The 14,275-nt window shown below is 49.8% G+C and overlaps 1 protein-coding gene across 2 annotated transcripts in view; it reads right to left on the bottom strand.

Annotated features, from left to right (window-relative positions):
* The window catches only part of LOC148814430 (rap1 GTPase-activating protein 2-like), an 83,368-nt gene that overhangs the window by 29,349 nt on the left and 39,744 nt on the right, over nucleotides 1-14,275 (bottom strand). For both annotated transcript variants that reach the window (XM_088906632.1, XM_088906633.1), the window contains one exon: nucleotides 2,058-2,142. In XM_088906632.1, coding sequence (XP_088762758.1) covers nucleotides 2,058-2,142 — 85 coding nt within the window. The remainder of the gene's footprint in view (nucleotides 1-2,057; nucleotides 2,143-14,275) is intronic.

Here is a 14,275-nt window from a genome sequence, read left to right as displayed (position 1 = left end):
AGGACACAACAGCTCTCCATAATCACACTGCAAGCCTCACAGCACCTACAGTACAGCTGGGTACGCCTGTGAGCAGAGGACACAACAGCTCTCCATAATCACACTGCAAGCCTCACAGCACCTACAGTACAGCTGGGTACGCCTGTGAGCAGAGGACACAACAGCTCTCCATAATCACACTGCAAGCCTCACAGCACCTACAGTACAGCTGGGTACGCCTGTGAGCAGAGGACAGATGCAGCTCTCCCTGTTTGCAAACCCACAGGCGCCCAGAAGACCATGGGGTGTATATAACAAGATGGCCCGGGCCCTGCTGTTTGTAACCTCTATTTCCTTCTGCACACACGCAGCTAGCCAAGCACACTAAACTGAGCTGATCCAATGGTGGACCACCATCCGGGGAACCCCAGACAGTCCCACAAGCACTACAGTTCGGCAATATCTAAATGCCAATGCAGCAGCCGGCTGATCCACTTGGAAGCTCTCCTTTATTTTTAACACAAAACATTTTGTTGATGATTTGGTAGATGAACTGCTCTTTGGCACGAGGACTGCCATCAGTTCCTGCCACATCCACTACGTGTTCGGCTGTTTGAGCCCACTGTGCCGCTACACTGTGTCAGCGACATTTAAAAAAATAAAGGCAGTTCTAGCAGATTTTGGCACTGAAGGTTCGTGGGCTTTCCAGGGTTTTTCATTCTCTCCTTCTCATGAGGATCACAGTTTTAATGAATTTTAGTTTATATTAGATAACTGTACGGAATAGTCCCTCTATTTACCGCATCTATTGATGTGTATTTCTTTATTATAGCAGCTGTGATCCCACGGTGGAGTCCTGGCTGGGCTCTGGGAAGAAAGCTGCTGTTCTGCCAGCAGGGCTCCCAGCTCCCCCCTGACTCACAGTCTAGCCCTGAAGGAAACTCTTACATCACAAATTGCTTTATTCCACCTATTTCTGACAACCGTTTTCTTAGCGTCTGAAAATTCGGAAAACAGAAAATCTGACACTGGACTGTTTTAAAGAGCCAAAGTGCATCAGGAGGGTATTTAACATAATCCTGCACTTTATTTCTTTTCAGATGTACAACATTAAGAGCCCTGGAAATTCCAGAGGAAGACCCTAATACAGGAGTGAAGACTTTGTGGCAAGGATGTCAGAGGTATTAATTAACTATAATTGAGTCCTAACAGGGTCCTAACAGGGGCTGAGCTGAAGACAGCAAGGCTCACTGAGCTGTTCTGAACGGTGCCTCCACCTTTGTCTCCATACCAAAGGCAGATCAGAGAGTAAGGAATTATGGATCAATAACTACTATTAAAGTAACTTAATCGGTTTTATTTTTTGTGCATTCTTTGTAATTTATCATCAGTTTTACTTAATATGTCACAAAGGTTACAGGGAGGTGGAGTGCTATCTTCAGAGCCTCAGTCCCAGCTCACTGGAGCACAGCCGAACTTCTCAAACGTATCAGTAATTACCCAGAGGAAGGTCTGTTCTGGTGACTTCCAGTTCAAGGTCAGAGTCTACTTTACCAGCATGCCACAGGCCTTTTCGAACAGCAGTGACTAGCACATTTTCTAACTGAATATGCAACAGAGACTATTATTTTCTTGCAGTTACAAATGTCAAATAAAGACGGCATGCATCTTTGGCTATTTCATGAAACCTGTTATTTTGCACCTTCCCTCCTGCTAGCAGAAAGCAGTGTGCCGGTTACTCGGCCTGGACAGTCAAGGGAAAAGTCAAACTAAAAACTCACACCAGCTCACGACTCCAGCATTGCCATTAGGCAGCAGTATTAATCTCTGCAAATGTGTGTTTCAATATAAGGTAAAACCAAAAAACTCAAGAGTGTCCTGAACATTAAGGAGTGGTTAACCCTACAAATAGATTTGTATGGTGTATATTTGTGTAGTGATATGTATAGTTGTGTTTATAATGTTATATCAAGACTACAGTTAGGTAAAACAGTAATAGAAAGCAGTACAAGGCAGTGTCTTCAATACAGCGCCTCTAAGCGCGGTGGTAGGGCCATGCCAATCGGAGAGCCGCTTACCTTCATGGTGGGGGGGGCCGTGCGAGGAGGGGACGGCGGGCGCTCTCCTACAGACGCATTGGAGATGGTCAACAGCTCCTGCTTCCTGCGAGGCAAACACAAGACAGAAGCATTGGCAAGCGGGCCTGTGCACAGCTGGGGGTCCAGACCCGCTCCTGGAGAGCTTTCTGCTTTTCATTCCGGCCCAGATCCCAGACTGCTTTATCCATTGAAGGGCAGCAGTGAGCTGGAACGCACACACACCCAATTACAATGGGATACCTAATGCCAATTCACCTGCAGATCCGTAGACGGTCAGAGGAAACGAAACATTAAGGGAAAACCCGTGCAAACATGACGAGAAAAGGCAAATTCCAGACTGAGCCAGATTCGAGGCCAAGACCCCAGAGCTTTGAATAGATAACGCTTAATTTATTTATTTTAAAGACATTGCACAACAAACACACGCCTGGAGCATGAACTGTTCTCAGTCTTTGTTCCTAGGCTTTCACTCAAATCCCAGAACAACCTTGCCGGGAGATAAGGAAAACTGTACTGGCGGCTATCGCGGTGCGTTATCAGCACTGCGGCACTGAAGATCAAACGCACTTGTTACACCTGGCTGCACCCTCCCAACGCCCTGCGAGTCAGGAACGAGACGCCGGACCCGGCGCGCCTCACTCCTCGGTGCTGTGCATGTTCATGCTCCTTTCGAGAGCTCAGAAGCTTAACTTTAAAGGGACCTGAGCATGTCACTGCACTATTGACAGCAAGGCTGAAGGACAAAGCAGACCACCACAAAGACCACAGGCTTTCCAGAAGGCAAACATCCCAGGGAAAGCGCTGACAGAAGAACTAGGGTTTCCGTCATCTTAAACTTTTGGAAGCACGAGAACATTCACGTGCATCAATCGAAAGGATCAGAATTGCTTCTACCTGTGCCCAGCATAACTGGCCAGTACCTCTGCCAAATCACCGCCACCTACACACACAAATGCTCAGAGTTAGCAGCCATGCACAGAAAATAAAACTTTCGCGAAACTGCTGTTGATTGCCAGCGACTCCTCACACTGTACTGTACCTGATCTCTGGGACCGGGATGGAGAGAAGATGGCAGTAATAGCGGCACAGCATTGCAGTCGCCAATGGGCTCAGGGATAGCTGGCACTGCTGGGCAGCGCCCTTCCCTCTGCAAGCTACAGCAAGGGAACCCGCAGCCCTGGCCTGTGAGCATGTGTGCATGGTCTCCTTCCCATCACTCCCCTCCCCTGGGGTTGCCTAGAGACCACGGATAATGTTCCAGTTCCCATGACAACTCTTTCATGCTATATTTTATGGTACTACAACTGCACATGATGTACAGTACTAATGAGGTCCATCCTCACATCTGTGTGAGCTGTTGCACAACAGCCACTTAGGCCAGTTAGTTTTGCTCTTTGCAGTTCTGGTTTGATTAAAGATGTTGCTGGATAAAGTGTTAGAGTTTTATCTTGGCATTACAGATGCTATTAAACAAATGAGTTTATTGTGTGAAGAACTATATGGTCACAAAGATTGTTGTCATTATTACAGTTTGTACATTTGTAACTAGAAAAGTGGTCTGGGCCTTTTTTAAGAGGACAGAAGTCTGCTTTTCTAGCCAACAGCAGGTAAGATACAGTACATGACCATAATGCCTGATTGAGGAATGAATCAGTTACCTGTTAAAAATGGGGAAAAAAGTCAACTCTCAGGGAGAACAAAATACAACTATCCCTCAAAAGGAGGTTTTATCTACTAACACGTAATTTCAAGATAATTCTACAGATTAAAAACTGATGAACAGATTGGAAGCCAGTATGTACAGAAGGGTTCTGGGTGACATCGCTAGGTTAATGCCACAAGGATCAGTGTTAGGACCATTGCTCTTCCTAATTTACATCACCGATCTAATGTTAAAATCCAAGGCAAGTGTTCAAAATCCTCAAAGGTCAAAGGTCAAAAACCAAGAGTGGTTCAGAAGACACAAATGGAAACTAACAGGAAACTGAGACCACAAAGTGTTGTGGGAATTGGGAACAAGTTACCCAGCCATGTTGTAGAAGCCGATGTACTGACGTTTCAAGAAGCCGCTGGTTAAGACCATCGTATCAATTAACTACTTATCACCCAATCAACCTAGATGGGCTGAATAACATCTATGAGCCCTGTAACCTTTCTTGCTGTATGTTCTTACGATAAGGAATAGCATTAGAAAAGCATAAAAACCTGTGTCTATTCCCCAGCCTTGCAGATACAGTATAACGGAAATGCACAAAAAGATTGTAATTTAGATTATCCCTGACAGGCTGCAGGGTTCGCAACTGAACCTTGTGACACATGCACAAAGGCTTGGACAACACAAACGTCCTTCTGCTTAACCATAAAGCTAGAAGGTGATGGGTTTCCCACAGGTGCACCGCAGTATTCTCAAATACTCCAATGATTGCTTCTTGTGAATCTCTCCAGGAGCTCCATTGAGTACAGCTGTTCTTTCATTCTGGTCTTTCCCAGGAAAAAGCCGTCAACAAATATGAGTTCACTTGTTACTGTCTTCGACTCACTATGATGCAGTTAGGCAGATGCGACCCTGGAAGTTGCAGGCGATGCTTCATGCGTCCTTCTTCTGAGCCATTAGCAGAGTAATCCAGGTGCCGCGAAGCCCAGTTTCCACTGCACTCTCGTGCCAAATTCCTGTAATTGCTCCGGATCTCCACAAGGGGGCTGCTGCTTCTTACATTTCCAGGTCTGGCTGCTGCCTCGCAGAGCCTTGGTGCCAGGAGAGGAAACCGAAAACAATCCTTTTCAAAAGGCGGCCGTAGTGGTACTTCAAACATGTCACGGACAGGGTCTGCAGTCCGTGTCGGGTTTGTTGTAGACCCTATGCAATGCGGTAAGAGCTGGAGGAAACAGGAGGCGTGGTATGGGAAAACACACGGGGGTTTACTGGTCCACAGAATAACAGTGACAGTCCGGGAGACAGTGAGCGGGGGAGACAAATCCGAGTAGGTCCGAAGGCAGGTCAGGGCACAGTCCAAGAGTCCATTAACCGTAGATCCATCCCAAGACATGACGAGGTTAAAATCCCCCGGAAGAGGTAAAACACAAACATGCAGAGAACATGGAGGTCCTGGGATAACGGGGCGAGGTCCTCCAGACCCCAGGCTCAGGAAACGGAAGGTGTCGGAGGTGAGGCCTGTGCCCTCAGGAGACAGACGTAGGGCATCTTGGTGCTTGGCGGGCCTTGTGGCATCCGTACCCTAATGCTGAGCCCCGAGGACTGGAGGAGCTGGACTTTAAATAACAGCAGACATACCAGGGTACACCTGGGGAACATCTCAACAATCACGGGACTAATGACTGGAGTAGTGGAGCGCCCTCTAGGGGAGGAATGTCGGCCGCGACAAAACATCTGGGAGGTCCTGGTGCTGGGGCTGATTGCTCAGAGGTGGAATCAAACCTCAAGAGAGCTGAGCGGTAGGAGGGCTGAGAGGAGCCCCACAGCAAGGGGTGATGCCAGCTGTGCAGAGAGGAGGTGGGGAGCCCATCACACTCCCGCCCCTGCAGGCACACCGATGATCAGGTCTCCAGGGAGCGCCGAGGCTCAGCTTACTTTACCTTTCTCATGTAGGGCAGCGGGGTTAAACAAGTGGTAGTACATCAACATACGTTAAATAAGGCAAATAATCCTCAAAGTTCAGGGGGGGGAGCTGCGTCAGCATGCGGAGGCTGCAAAGGAACAAGTAATAGGTTTATTCCAGACTGAAAAGAGAAGAAAGGAAACACAACGTTTCGGCCGTGGAGTCTTCTTCGGGTGTCAGCTATTACGTCATTTTAAAAGTGTTGAGCATCACCAGAAAAGGAGTGGCTTCTGGACACAGAATCTCCAGGGGCATGAGACCCGTGGCGTACACTGGAGCTTAGGCTGCAAGTGCCTGGCTTGACCCCCAGTTCAATTCAAGTTATTTTTATATAGCGCCTTTCACAACAAGGCTGCCCCAAGGCGCTTAACAAAGCAGGTGACCTTACATGTTGTGAATACAGAACAGAAAGGACCAGGAGACAACAGAGGAGAGGAACTGAAAACCCCCAAGCATCCTACTCTAAAGCAAATCCAACCGCCGTCAGCTCTGCTCCCTCTAAGGGAGGACATGGAAAAGGGAGCGGAGCGCCCAGGTGTTCTGTGAAAGACGCCCTGGCTTTCCTTCACTCTCCGTCATGGAGGAGACGGATGGTGACGGTTCAGACCGAGAGGAGGAAGAGGGTTATATGTTGATACCTCTGCTGGCACTGCTGCCCGTCATCCCGAGCTTTGAGAGACAGGTCAGCTTTGCACAGAAATCCCAGGGGTGTGCCAACGAGGAGGAAGCCAGTCTCCCCGGGCTGCCTGCTGCCAGTCTGACCCTGTCCAGCTGCCATCCCAGCACGACCACCAGACCTGACATTCTCTCCCACTGGGGCTAAACCGGCACGCCAGCAGAGGAGACTCACGGACAGAAGGCTGGGGTGGTGGAGAGCTACTGGGACAAGACAGGTGCTTCCCAGCAGCTCTGGGGCAAGGAGCCAGAGGTGGTGTGGGTGGGAGATCAAATATACCACCACAGCATCCGCAGAACTCACATGCCACAGGTGCCTGGAAATTGGCTCTCCTCATCCAGGCACCTGAGCAGGCTCTCCTGAACTGAACTGAACCACAATCACCTGGAACTGCTCTGTTATTAATCTACATTACCTAAACTCCTCGAGTGAGGATACTGGGCCTCAAACAGATCAGTAGGTCCAGTAAAATTCCATTCAGGTACAAAAACATGCAGATAAACAATTTAAAAATTGAATATACATGCTCAATAGGATAAGATGTCCATGCTGATGCACTACGATCTCTATGCACTGCTAAGCTGCTCAGAGTCCATTCTCAATTCAATGCTGGATACGGTATTAGGATTAGTGGAAATCGTGTAGATTTTCCCAGTGATCAAACTAGCTACCTGGTTTAGTCTCTCCTGGTATTTTCAGAGAGACACGCCAGCGCGTCGGCGTGTGTCATCCAGCTCCAGGTCACACCTGCAGCTGCAGCGGTGTGTACTACTGGCTCTCATCAAACCCTGCCTGCCTGGCAGCTAACCTGCCTGGTCACAGAAGCTTGCGAAATGGCTACACTTACAGCAGCAGAAAGGCACTCGGACAGGACACAGGCCCGGCCCTGCTGCAGTCTGCCCCGCAAGCACGGGAGGGCAAGCAGTCTTGCAGAGCCCCAGAGGGAGATGTCAGCCAAGGTGTTTTTTCCACATGCCGCGTGTCTGTTTCCTTGGCAACACAGCTCAGCACGTCATTGGCTGAATCCCTGGAGCAGGAAGTAGGGAAGGAGGGGGGGGGGAGCAGGCTCAGAGAGAGGGTAATCAATCAGTGCCCGAGCTCCCTGCGCTGAGTCACCCTGCTGTCCACACTGCTGCGTTGACCCCCCCCAGCTGCAGAGAGACAGCTCACTTGTCTTCACTACCCAGGGCAGAACTTCCCGTTTTGTTTTTCGTTCTGTTTTACCACTGAAGTCACCACCCAAGGACACAAGAGAAGATTCAGAGGATGTGCACCTAAGACCGAAAAGTGACAGCACATTTTTACACAAAGGGGTTTGGGTGTTTGGGACAAACTGCCCACCCATACTGTCGAAGCACAAGCCTGGAGATCCTTCAGAAAGCTGCTGGATGATATTCACAGATCAGCAGAGTCGGTACCTCTCTTTCTGCTGTAAGGGCGGAGTGGTGGCTCTGTGGCTCAGGATCTGCGCCTGGGGCTGGAAGGTTGCTGGTTCAAATCCCACAGCCGGCAGAGGAATCCTACACTGTTGGGCCCCTGAGCAAGGCCCTTAATCCCAGCTTCTCCAGGGGCATGGTATAAATGGCTGACCCTGCGCTCTGACCCCAAGCTTCTCTCCCTGTCTGTGTGTCTCATGGAGAGCAAGCTGGGGTATGCGAAAAGACAAATTCCTAATGCAAGAAATTGTATATAGCCAATAAAGTGATCTTTATCAGATAAGATATCTCTTATCTTACATGAGCAAGATTGGCCAAATAACCTCCTCTCACAACCTTTCTTGCTCTTATGACTGAATGCTTTATACATGGAACCAGACTTCTAGATACAAGAGGAATAGAGCAATACAAATATCTCCAAACTAAATATCTAGAAACAATAGTTGTAATTATATCCATGAATTTCAGTGAGCAGGGTCCCCCCAGGCTGAGAAGGTGAGAATTGCATAGCTGTCTTTCTTGTGAGCATTGTCTAGGCACTGGGTGACATCACTCTCTGTCAGACACTCATTTGCAAGAATAATCCGGCCTCTCCCAGTGCACATCCCGGACATCTCCAGCCTCTCCCAACGGACATCCCGAACATCTCCAGCCTCTCCCAACGGTCATCCCTGACATCTCCAGCCTCTCCCAACGGTCATCCCTGACATCTCCAGCCTCTCCCAACGGACATCCCGGACATCTCCAGCCTCTCCCAATGGCCATCCCGGACATCTCCAGCCTCTCCCAACAGTCATCCCTGACATCTCCAGCCTCTCCCAACGGACATCCCGGACATCTCCAGCCTCTCCCAATGCACATCCAGGACATCTCTGGCCTCTCCCAGCGGACATCTTGGATACCTCCAGCCTCTCCCAGTGGTGTTCAGCCAAAAGCGGACCAACGCTTGGAGAATCCCAGCAGCAGTTGGGCTCCAAGAGCCCCACAGGATTCAGGCCACTAGAGAGCCTCCCTGACTGAACCCCCTTCTCTGCGACACCGAGTTCGGACAGGAACAGTAAAGGGCTTAAACTGGGCCGTGAAGTTATAAACACCCAAATGCGCCCGGCTCTCTGAGAGCCTTGACATTTGAAAACTTGTCCTTCCTCCAGGCCCGGCAGGGCTCAGAGCACTGACAGCCGTCACAGGGCTCCAGGATCAGAGCCCCGCCTGTCATCACGAGAAGCGCTAACGAACAGAGCTGTTCCCTTTTCTCACAAACCTCTAACCAGCTGGCAATGAGCTTTATCGCAGTTTATCACAGCAAATTCACTCTGTAGAGCCATGAGTACACTATAGATTTATCTGTTTTTACCATGTTATACCACAGAATATAGTTTAAAAGGGAAAACAGAACTAACTGCTCAATCCCCCTCCTGTGTTGCTAAGGTCCACCAGCAGTTCCACAGAATAATAAATGACTTATCGACCAGGCCCTAATTAACTGGAAATGTAGTTTTAAGTGTACTTACCATACAGACATAAATTAATTGTGTTTTAACAATGGAAACAATCAATTCTTCAGCTAATAATTACCTAATTACTTTTACTGGGGATAGATCCTGCAGCCTTATTGCAAAAGGCACCCTCCCCCCCCCCGTTTCAAACCGCACCGGGTGGAGTTACAGCCCCAGTGTGAGCAGGCTGTGGGAGAACGAGAGGCTCCACAGCCCAAGGGATCTGAGGGTCCCCTGCTGTCTGTGGGGACCCCAGGGGCTGTGCCTGAAGGCCATCTTCAGCGCAGATCCCTCTTTCAGGGGTATAAATGTCACAATCTGGAGTGCCTGCCCTGAACCTCGCTGTCTTTTTTTACTAAGCTCAGTATTCTGGGCCTCGCTATGGAACTGGTATTGATAAATGAAAGACGTCTAGCCCTGAGCCTTTAAACCTCATTCTCCTCTAATTAGTAGAGCTCTCCGCTGTCTAAAGATATCCCACCTGTGTGGCACAGTGGGTCCAAAGTTAACCACTCACTCTACTTTACCATGGCTTCTGCTGCTTTACCTTGACTTTGGTAGCTGTAGCTGGGGTGCACTGTGTGTTTCATGGCGGCCTGCAGGTTAAGCTCTTCAGGCTGCACGCTGTGCGTGTGAGAGTGAATGTGTGTGTGTGTGAGAGTGAGTGTGTGTGAGAGTAAGTGTGTGTGTGAGTGTGAATGTGTATGTGTGAGAGTGAGTGTGAGAGTGAGTAAGCGTGTGTGTGAGTGGGTGTGTACTGTATGTGAGAGTGAGTGTGTGTGAGACTGGTGTGCGTGTGTGAGCAAGAGTGAGTGTGTGCGTGAGTGCGTGTGTGCGTGTGTGTGTGTCAGTTTGAGTTCCGCAGAGCCGCGCTCCGGAGGCAGTGACGGGCGAATGGCTCTATGCCCAATCTCAGGGCCAGACTCTAAAAATAGAGGCTCATTCATTAGACGGTGTTTGTTCACATTAGGCGAACCTAATAACCGACTCCTCGCTCCTGCGCTGCGGCTGGCTTCCCTCCCGGGCCCTCAGCGCCTGGGGGGGAGGCTGACGGCATCGGGCAGCATGAAGGAGACGTCACGCTGCCCTCGCCAGGCACGAGTCTGGGCCGGGCCGCTGATGTGACTCCTCACCTTCCACTGGCTCTTGTTCCGCCCCTGCTCCAGAACCGCAGACACGCGCAGCATCGAGGCAGATCGGGGCAGAAAAGCCCAAGGCGGACTCTTTCTCCTAGCTCACTCCCTATGGCGGGTTGGGGATTGGCAACCCCTGCTTGCGCCGGTTCAAAAAATATCCGAGCTGCTTCAGAAGCATTCTCATGTGAGCAGCCTCCCCGAGATCTGCTGCACCCCTGTACCCCAGGGAGCCTGAGCCTGTCAGCTAAGAGGGTTGATGTGACCTGCGGCATTATTGCTTAAAGTTATTTTTTTTTACCTCCCCGGCTATATTCATCGTTCCATTCAGTTTCCAGCCACTTCTTCCGACTCAAGGGAGCGGGAGCAGACAGCGCCTTCGGGTCCAGAACTGGACCCAGGGCCCCCGCGCTGCGAGGCAGCACTGTGGACCCCTGCACCACCCTGCCACCTGCTGCGAATGTTCATTTACATACAACTTTTGTTTAATGATTAATCACTGGGATCCAGCTTGTTATGTTTAACAGACGTCAGACTACAAGGAGGAGGGAAATGTGGCCAACACTTCCAGCCAAAACAACTCACATTTCTGCCCATGTAAAAAGCTGTGCAAGTTTCTGGACCAGTCCGAGTACAGTACTGTTTCTAGTTCAGAGTACAGCAGCTGTGCCTCCTCTGGGATTTGAACCCACAATCTTCTACTTCGGACTGCAGGACTCCTGACCACTGCTCCACACTGCTTACTGATTACTCCTGTCCGACAGGAGTTTAGTAATAAAGACACGAGCGATCAAAATGTCTGACTTATTATCAGGAGAGAAGAATACTCAGAACATATAGCAAATATAACTTTTCAAAGGTACCTATTCCATAACAAAAGGACAAAAGGCCTTTAAGATCCATATACTGTAAAATTCTCCTGATTTTGGAGTGAAGACCCTATAAGCATGTGTCAGCGATGCCTCTTCTGGGTATACTGGGCATGTGCTTATCCTTGAACATGGATATTCCCAGGAATTAAATCCTCAGGAAGGATGCACAGCCCTCACTCCTGCGCTGGTGCAAGGGTCAGATGGATAGAACCAAGCTGGTTGGCAATTGGTAGCTCTAGATGGGGGGAGAGTTTGGAGAAGGGGAGGGGTGGGATGAGGGCAGGGCCGAACCTTGGTTTAGGCGAAGTAGGTGACTGCCCAAGGTCCCGGGGTCACCAGAGGGCCCCCTCACTGTGCAACACAACATATTCTATTTAACCTGCAAATTCGAATGTCAGTCAAGGGGCTGTTTCCAGCAGCTCCTTCTGTTGTTGCTGGGCTCCTCTAGGCTGTTCTCGTGTTGTACGGGATATCTTTGTAAAACGGGTGCTGCTTGTTCTTGTTTGTAAGTTGTTTATGATGTGTTCTTCAAAGCTGGTTAATAAAAGTTTTCCACTGATATAATTTATTTTAATTTGTACTGAATTGTAAAATTGGTTAGGGTGGGAGCTGCTAACAGTAGTCAATTGTGATCTGGAGGGGCTCCATTCTGAGATCTGGCCTAAGGCCGGCCCTCGGGGGAGGTCACACAGACGGCACTGTGCGTGGCTGCACAGCTACCGGAGGACGAACCCAGCCTGGACAGCTCCTGCCCTTCCGAGCCCTTCTATCTTTAGAGCCTTGCTCTTTGCAAGGAGAAACTAGCCAAGATCGGGGCAGCTTTTCACAGGATCGCTGGGAGGGGAAGTTAACCGCATCTGATCTCCTGCCCCTCCAGGTCTCTGCCAGCGGTGCCCAGGGAAGCTGCACGACACTGTCATAACTGTACACCGGAGACGGCCCGAACTGCGTCTGAGGTCGCTCGTGGCTTTGGCCGTGCCCACAGCTTGGCTGGCATTGAGCTCTGTGGTTCCTCGCTGTGCTTGACCTCACTTGCACTTTGCTCTGCATCACCTCTGCCACGCTCAAGTCTGGGTGGTGTAACTCTGTTCCACCTCTGCTCCAGAGTCACGCCAGAAGGGGATGTAAGGGAATTGTAGATGCTGGTCACCTTTTTTTACAATGGATTCTGGGAATGCAGCAAAGATGGCGGCACCATCAGAGCAGGCCCGTTGGAAGCTTTTGCTCGTACTGGTCCTCTATCTGCCCACGTGCTCGCGGTGTTAACCAGCGGTTACACAGTCGCGCTCTGCAAACATGAGATCAGCCAGCCCGTCTCTCACTACAAGTCCAGCGGCTTCTTTGCTCCACGCAGCCTGTCTTGTCACATAATACATAACATTGTTTTTTTTCCTTCGCGCCTGCCATATTTTTCTCTTGAAAGATTTCAAAAGATGACAGAGGCCAAGCCAGGAGGATACAACAAAAAGCGCAAAGAGTTCTAAAAATAACCAGGCACTCTGCAAACTGGGCCTCAGACAACCTCTCCGGGTAACGGTGACATCTCTTGTTGGAAAACACAATTCCAGCCCCTCCATTACAGCCCCCCGTGCGCCTGTCTGGATCGCAGGCCTGCTGCCTGGGGGGGCTTTCAAGTGTCTAAGCCCTGCCCCCCCCCCCCACCCCATCTTTCTGTAACATCCCAGTCCCTCCTGCACTGTCTTAATGCACTGCAGCATCCGCCTGTGCTTCTCCATAGACTCCTCTAATGTCTTCCTTCAGGATAAAACACTGCAGCGGACAGCTCTGCTGCTTACTCTCTGCAGCCCCGTGAAAGGCAAGAGCTGCAGGAGGGGACGTGTCCAGAGCAGCTGACCCATCAAGGAGACTTTTCCTGAATGCACACTAAACACCCCCGGAGCCTCTGCCGTTGATCAGTTATGCAATGTTAGCCGGGCCCTGCGGTAAACGCTGAATGCGCAGGATAGCTGTGGCTTCAGACAAACCACGGAGATCAGGACGACAGCTGCACGATGTTAAATTCTGTTTTCATACTGCAGCTCCCTTCACCTGCCACAGCTGAAGCTCTGAAACAAATAAGTGGGTTTTGCTGGACACTCTTGCTCAGTTAGGCTCCTTCTTCCATTTTCTTCACTTCACACTGCAAATGGTTTTTTCCCGTTTCCCCTTTGCAAGTCTGCAAGGTGATGTAGCCTCACACTTGGCGCCTGTTAGTCTTTCCCACACTACTGTAAGCTCTGTTAGGCTCACCACTGTTCCAGAGTGATTTACCCCAAATTTTCCCAAGGCATAGAGTATTACAGACCGATTGAATAGGGGATGCGTTGAAAATTACACTCTCAAACATCTACAGCACATTCAACACCAGTGCCAGCTTGGATTAAAGGAAAAAAGGTGATCTTTCACCCCGGATTGTGCTGGAACCTGGAGGAGGCACAGAACAGAAACTGTGCATAATCTTGCCAGAGCAAACAAAAGGAATCACAAAAACCAGCCTTCAGAAAGTCACCCCTCTTTAACAGCGAGGCAGAGAGATACATGGAATCACGGAACAAAATGTTCATTCTCCCGTTAAATGATAATTCTTAGATTACAGAAGACACACTGGGCAGTATGCTACAAGAACTCCAGCTGGACAGCAGCAGGCTGAAAAAAGTCCGTCTGTCTACCTCCTTGATGTCTGCTTGAACAGAAAACTATTTCTTGCTATTGCACGGCCCTGCATTGACACCATAGTTTTGCAATCAATCAGATGCCGATCAATGAACTGCGTGAAGCACTTGGGCACAGCTCTCTGTCAATGGGCTCCACGTAATACAAACCTAAAGGCTCTTCACAGCTCCACAGCCACCTGTTGCACAGCCCTGACCTGAGCCTGATGGCACATTTATAGGTACCGAGGAAACTGCAGTAAAAGACTGTGCTGCTGTTTAGAGTGAAGGTAAGAGAAAACCCACTTCACAGCTG

This window comes from Atractosteus spatula, chromosome 27 (assembly GCF_055471065.1).
Source record: "Atractosteus spatula isolate fAtrSpa1 chromosome 27, fAtrSpa1.hap1, whole genome shotgun sequence".
In the NCBI taxonomy this organism is placed as follows: domain Eukaryota; kingdom Metazoa; phylum Chordata; class Actinopteri; order Semionotiformes; family Lepisosteidae; genus Atractosteus; species Atractosteus spatula.
Note: the sequence above shows the minus strand (reverse complement) of the source record. Positions and strands in the feature narration are given on the sequence as shown.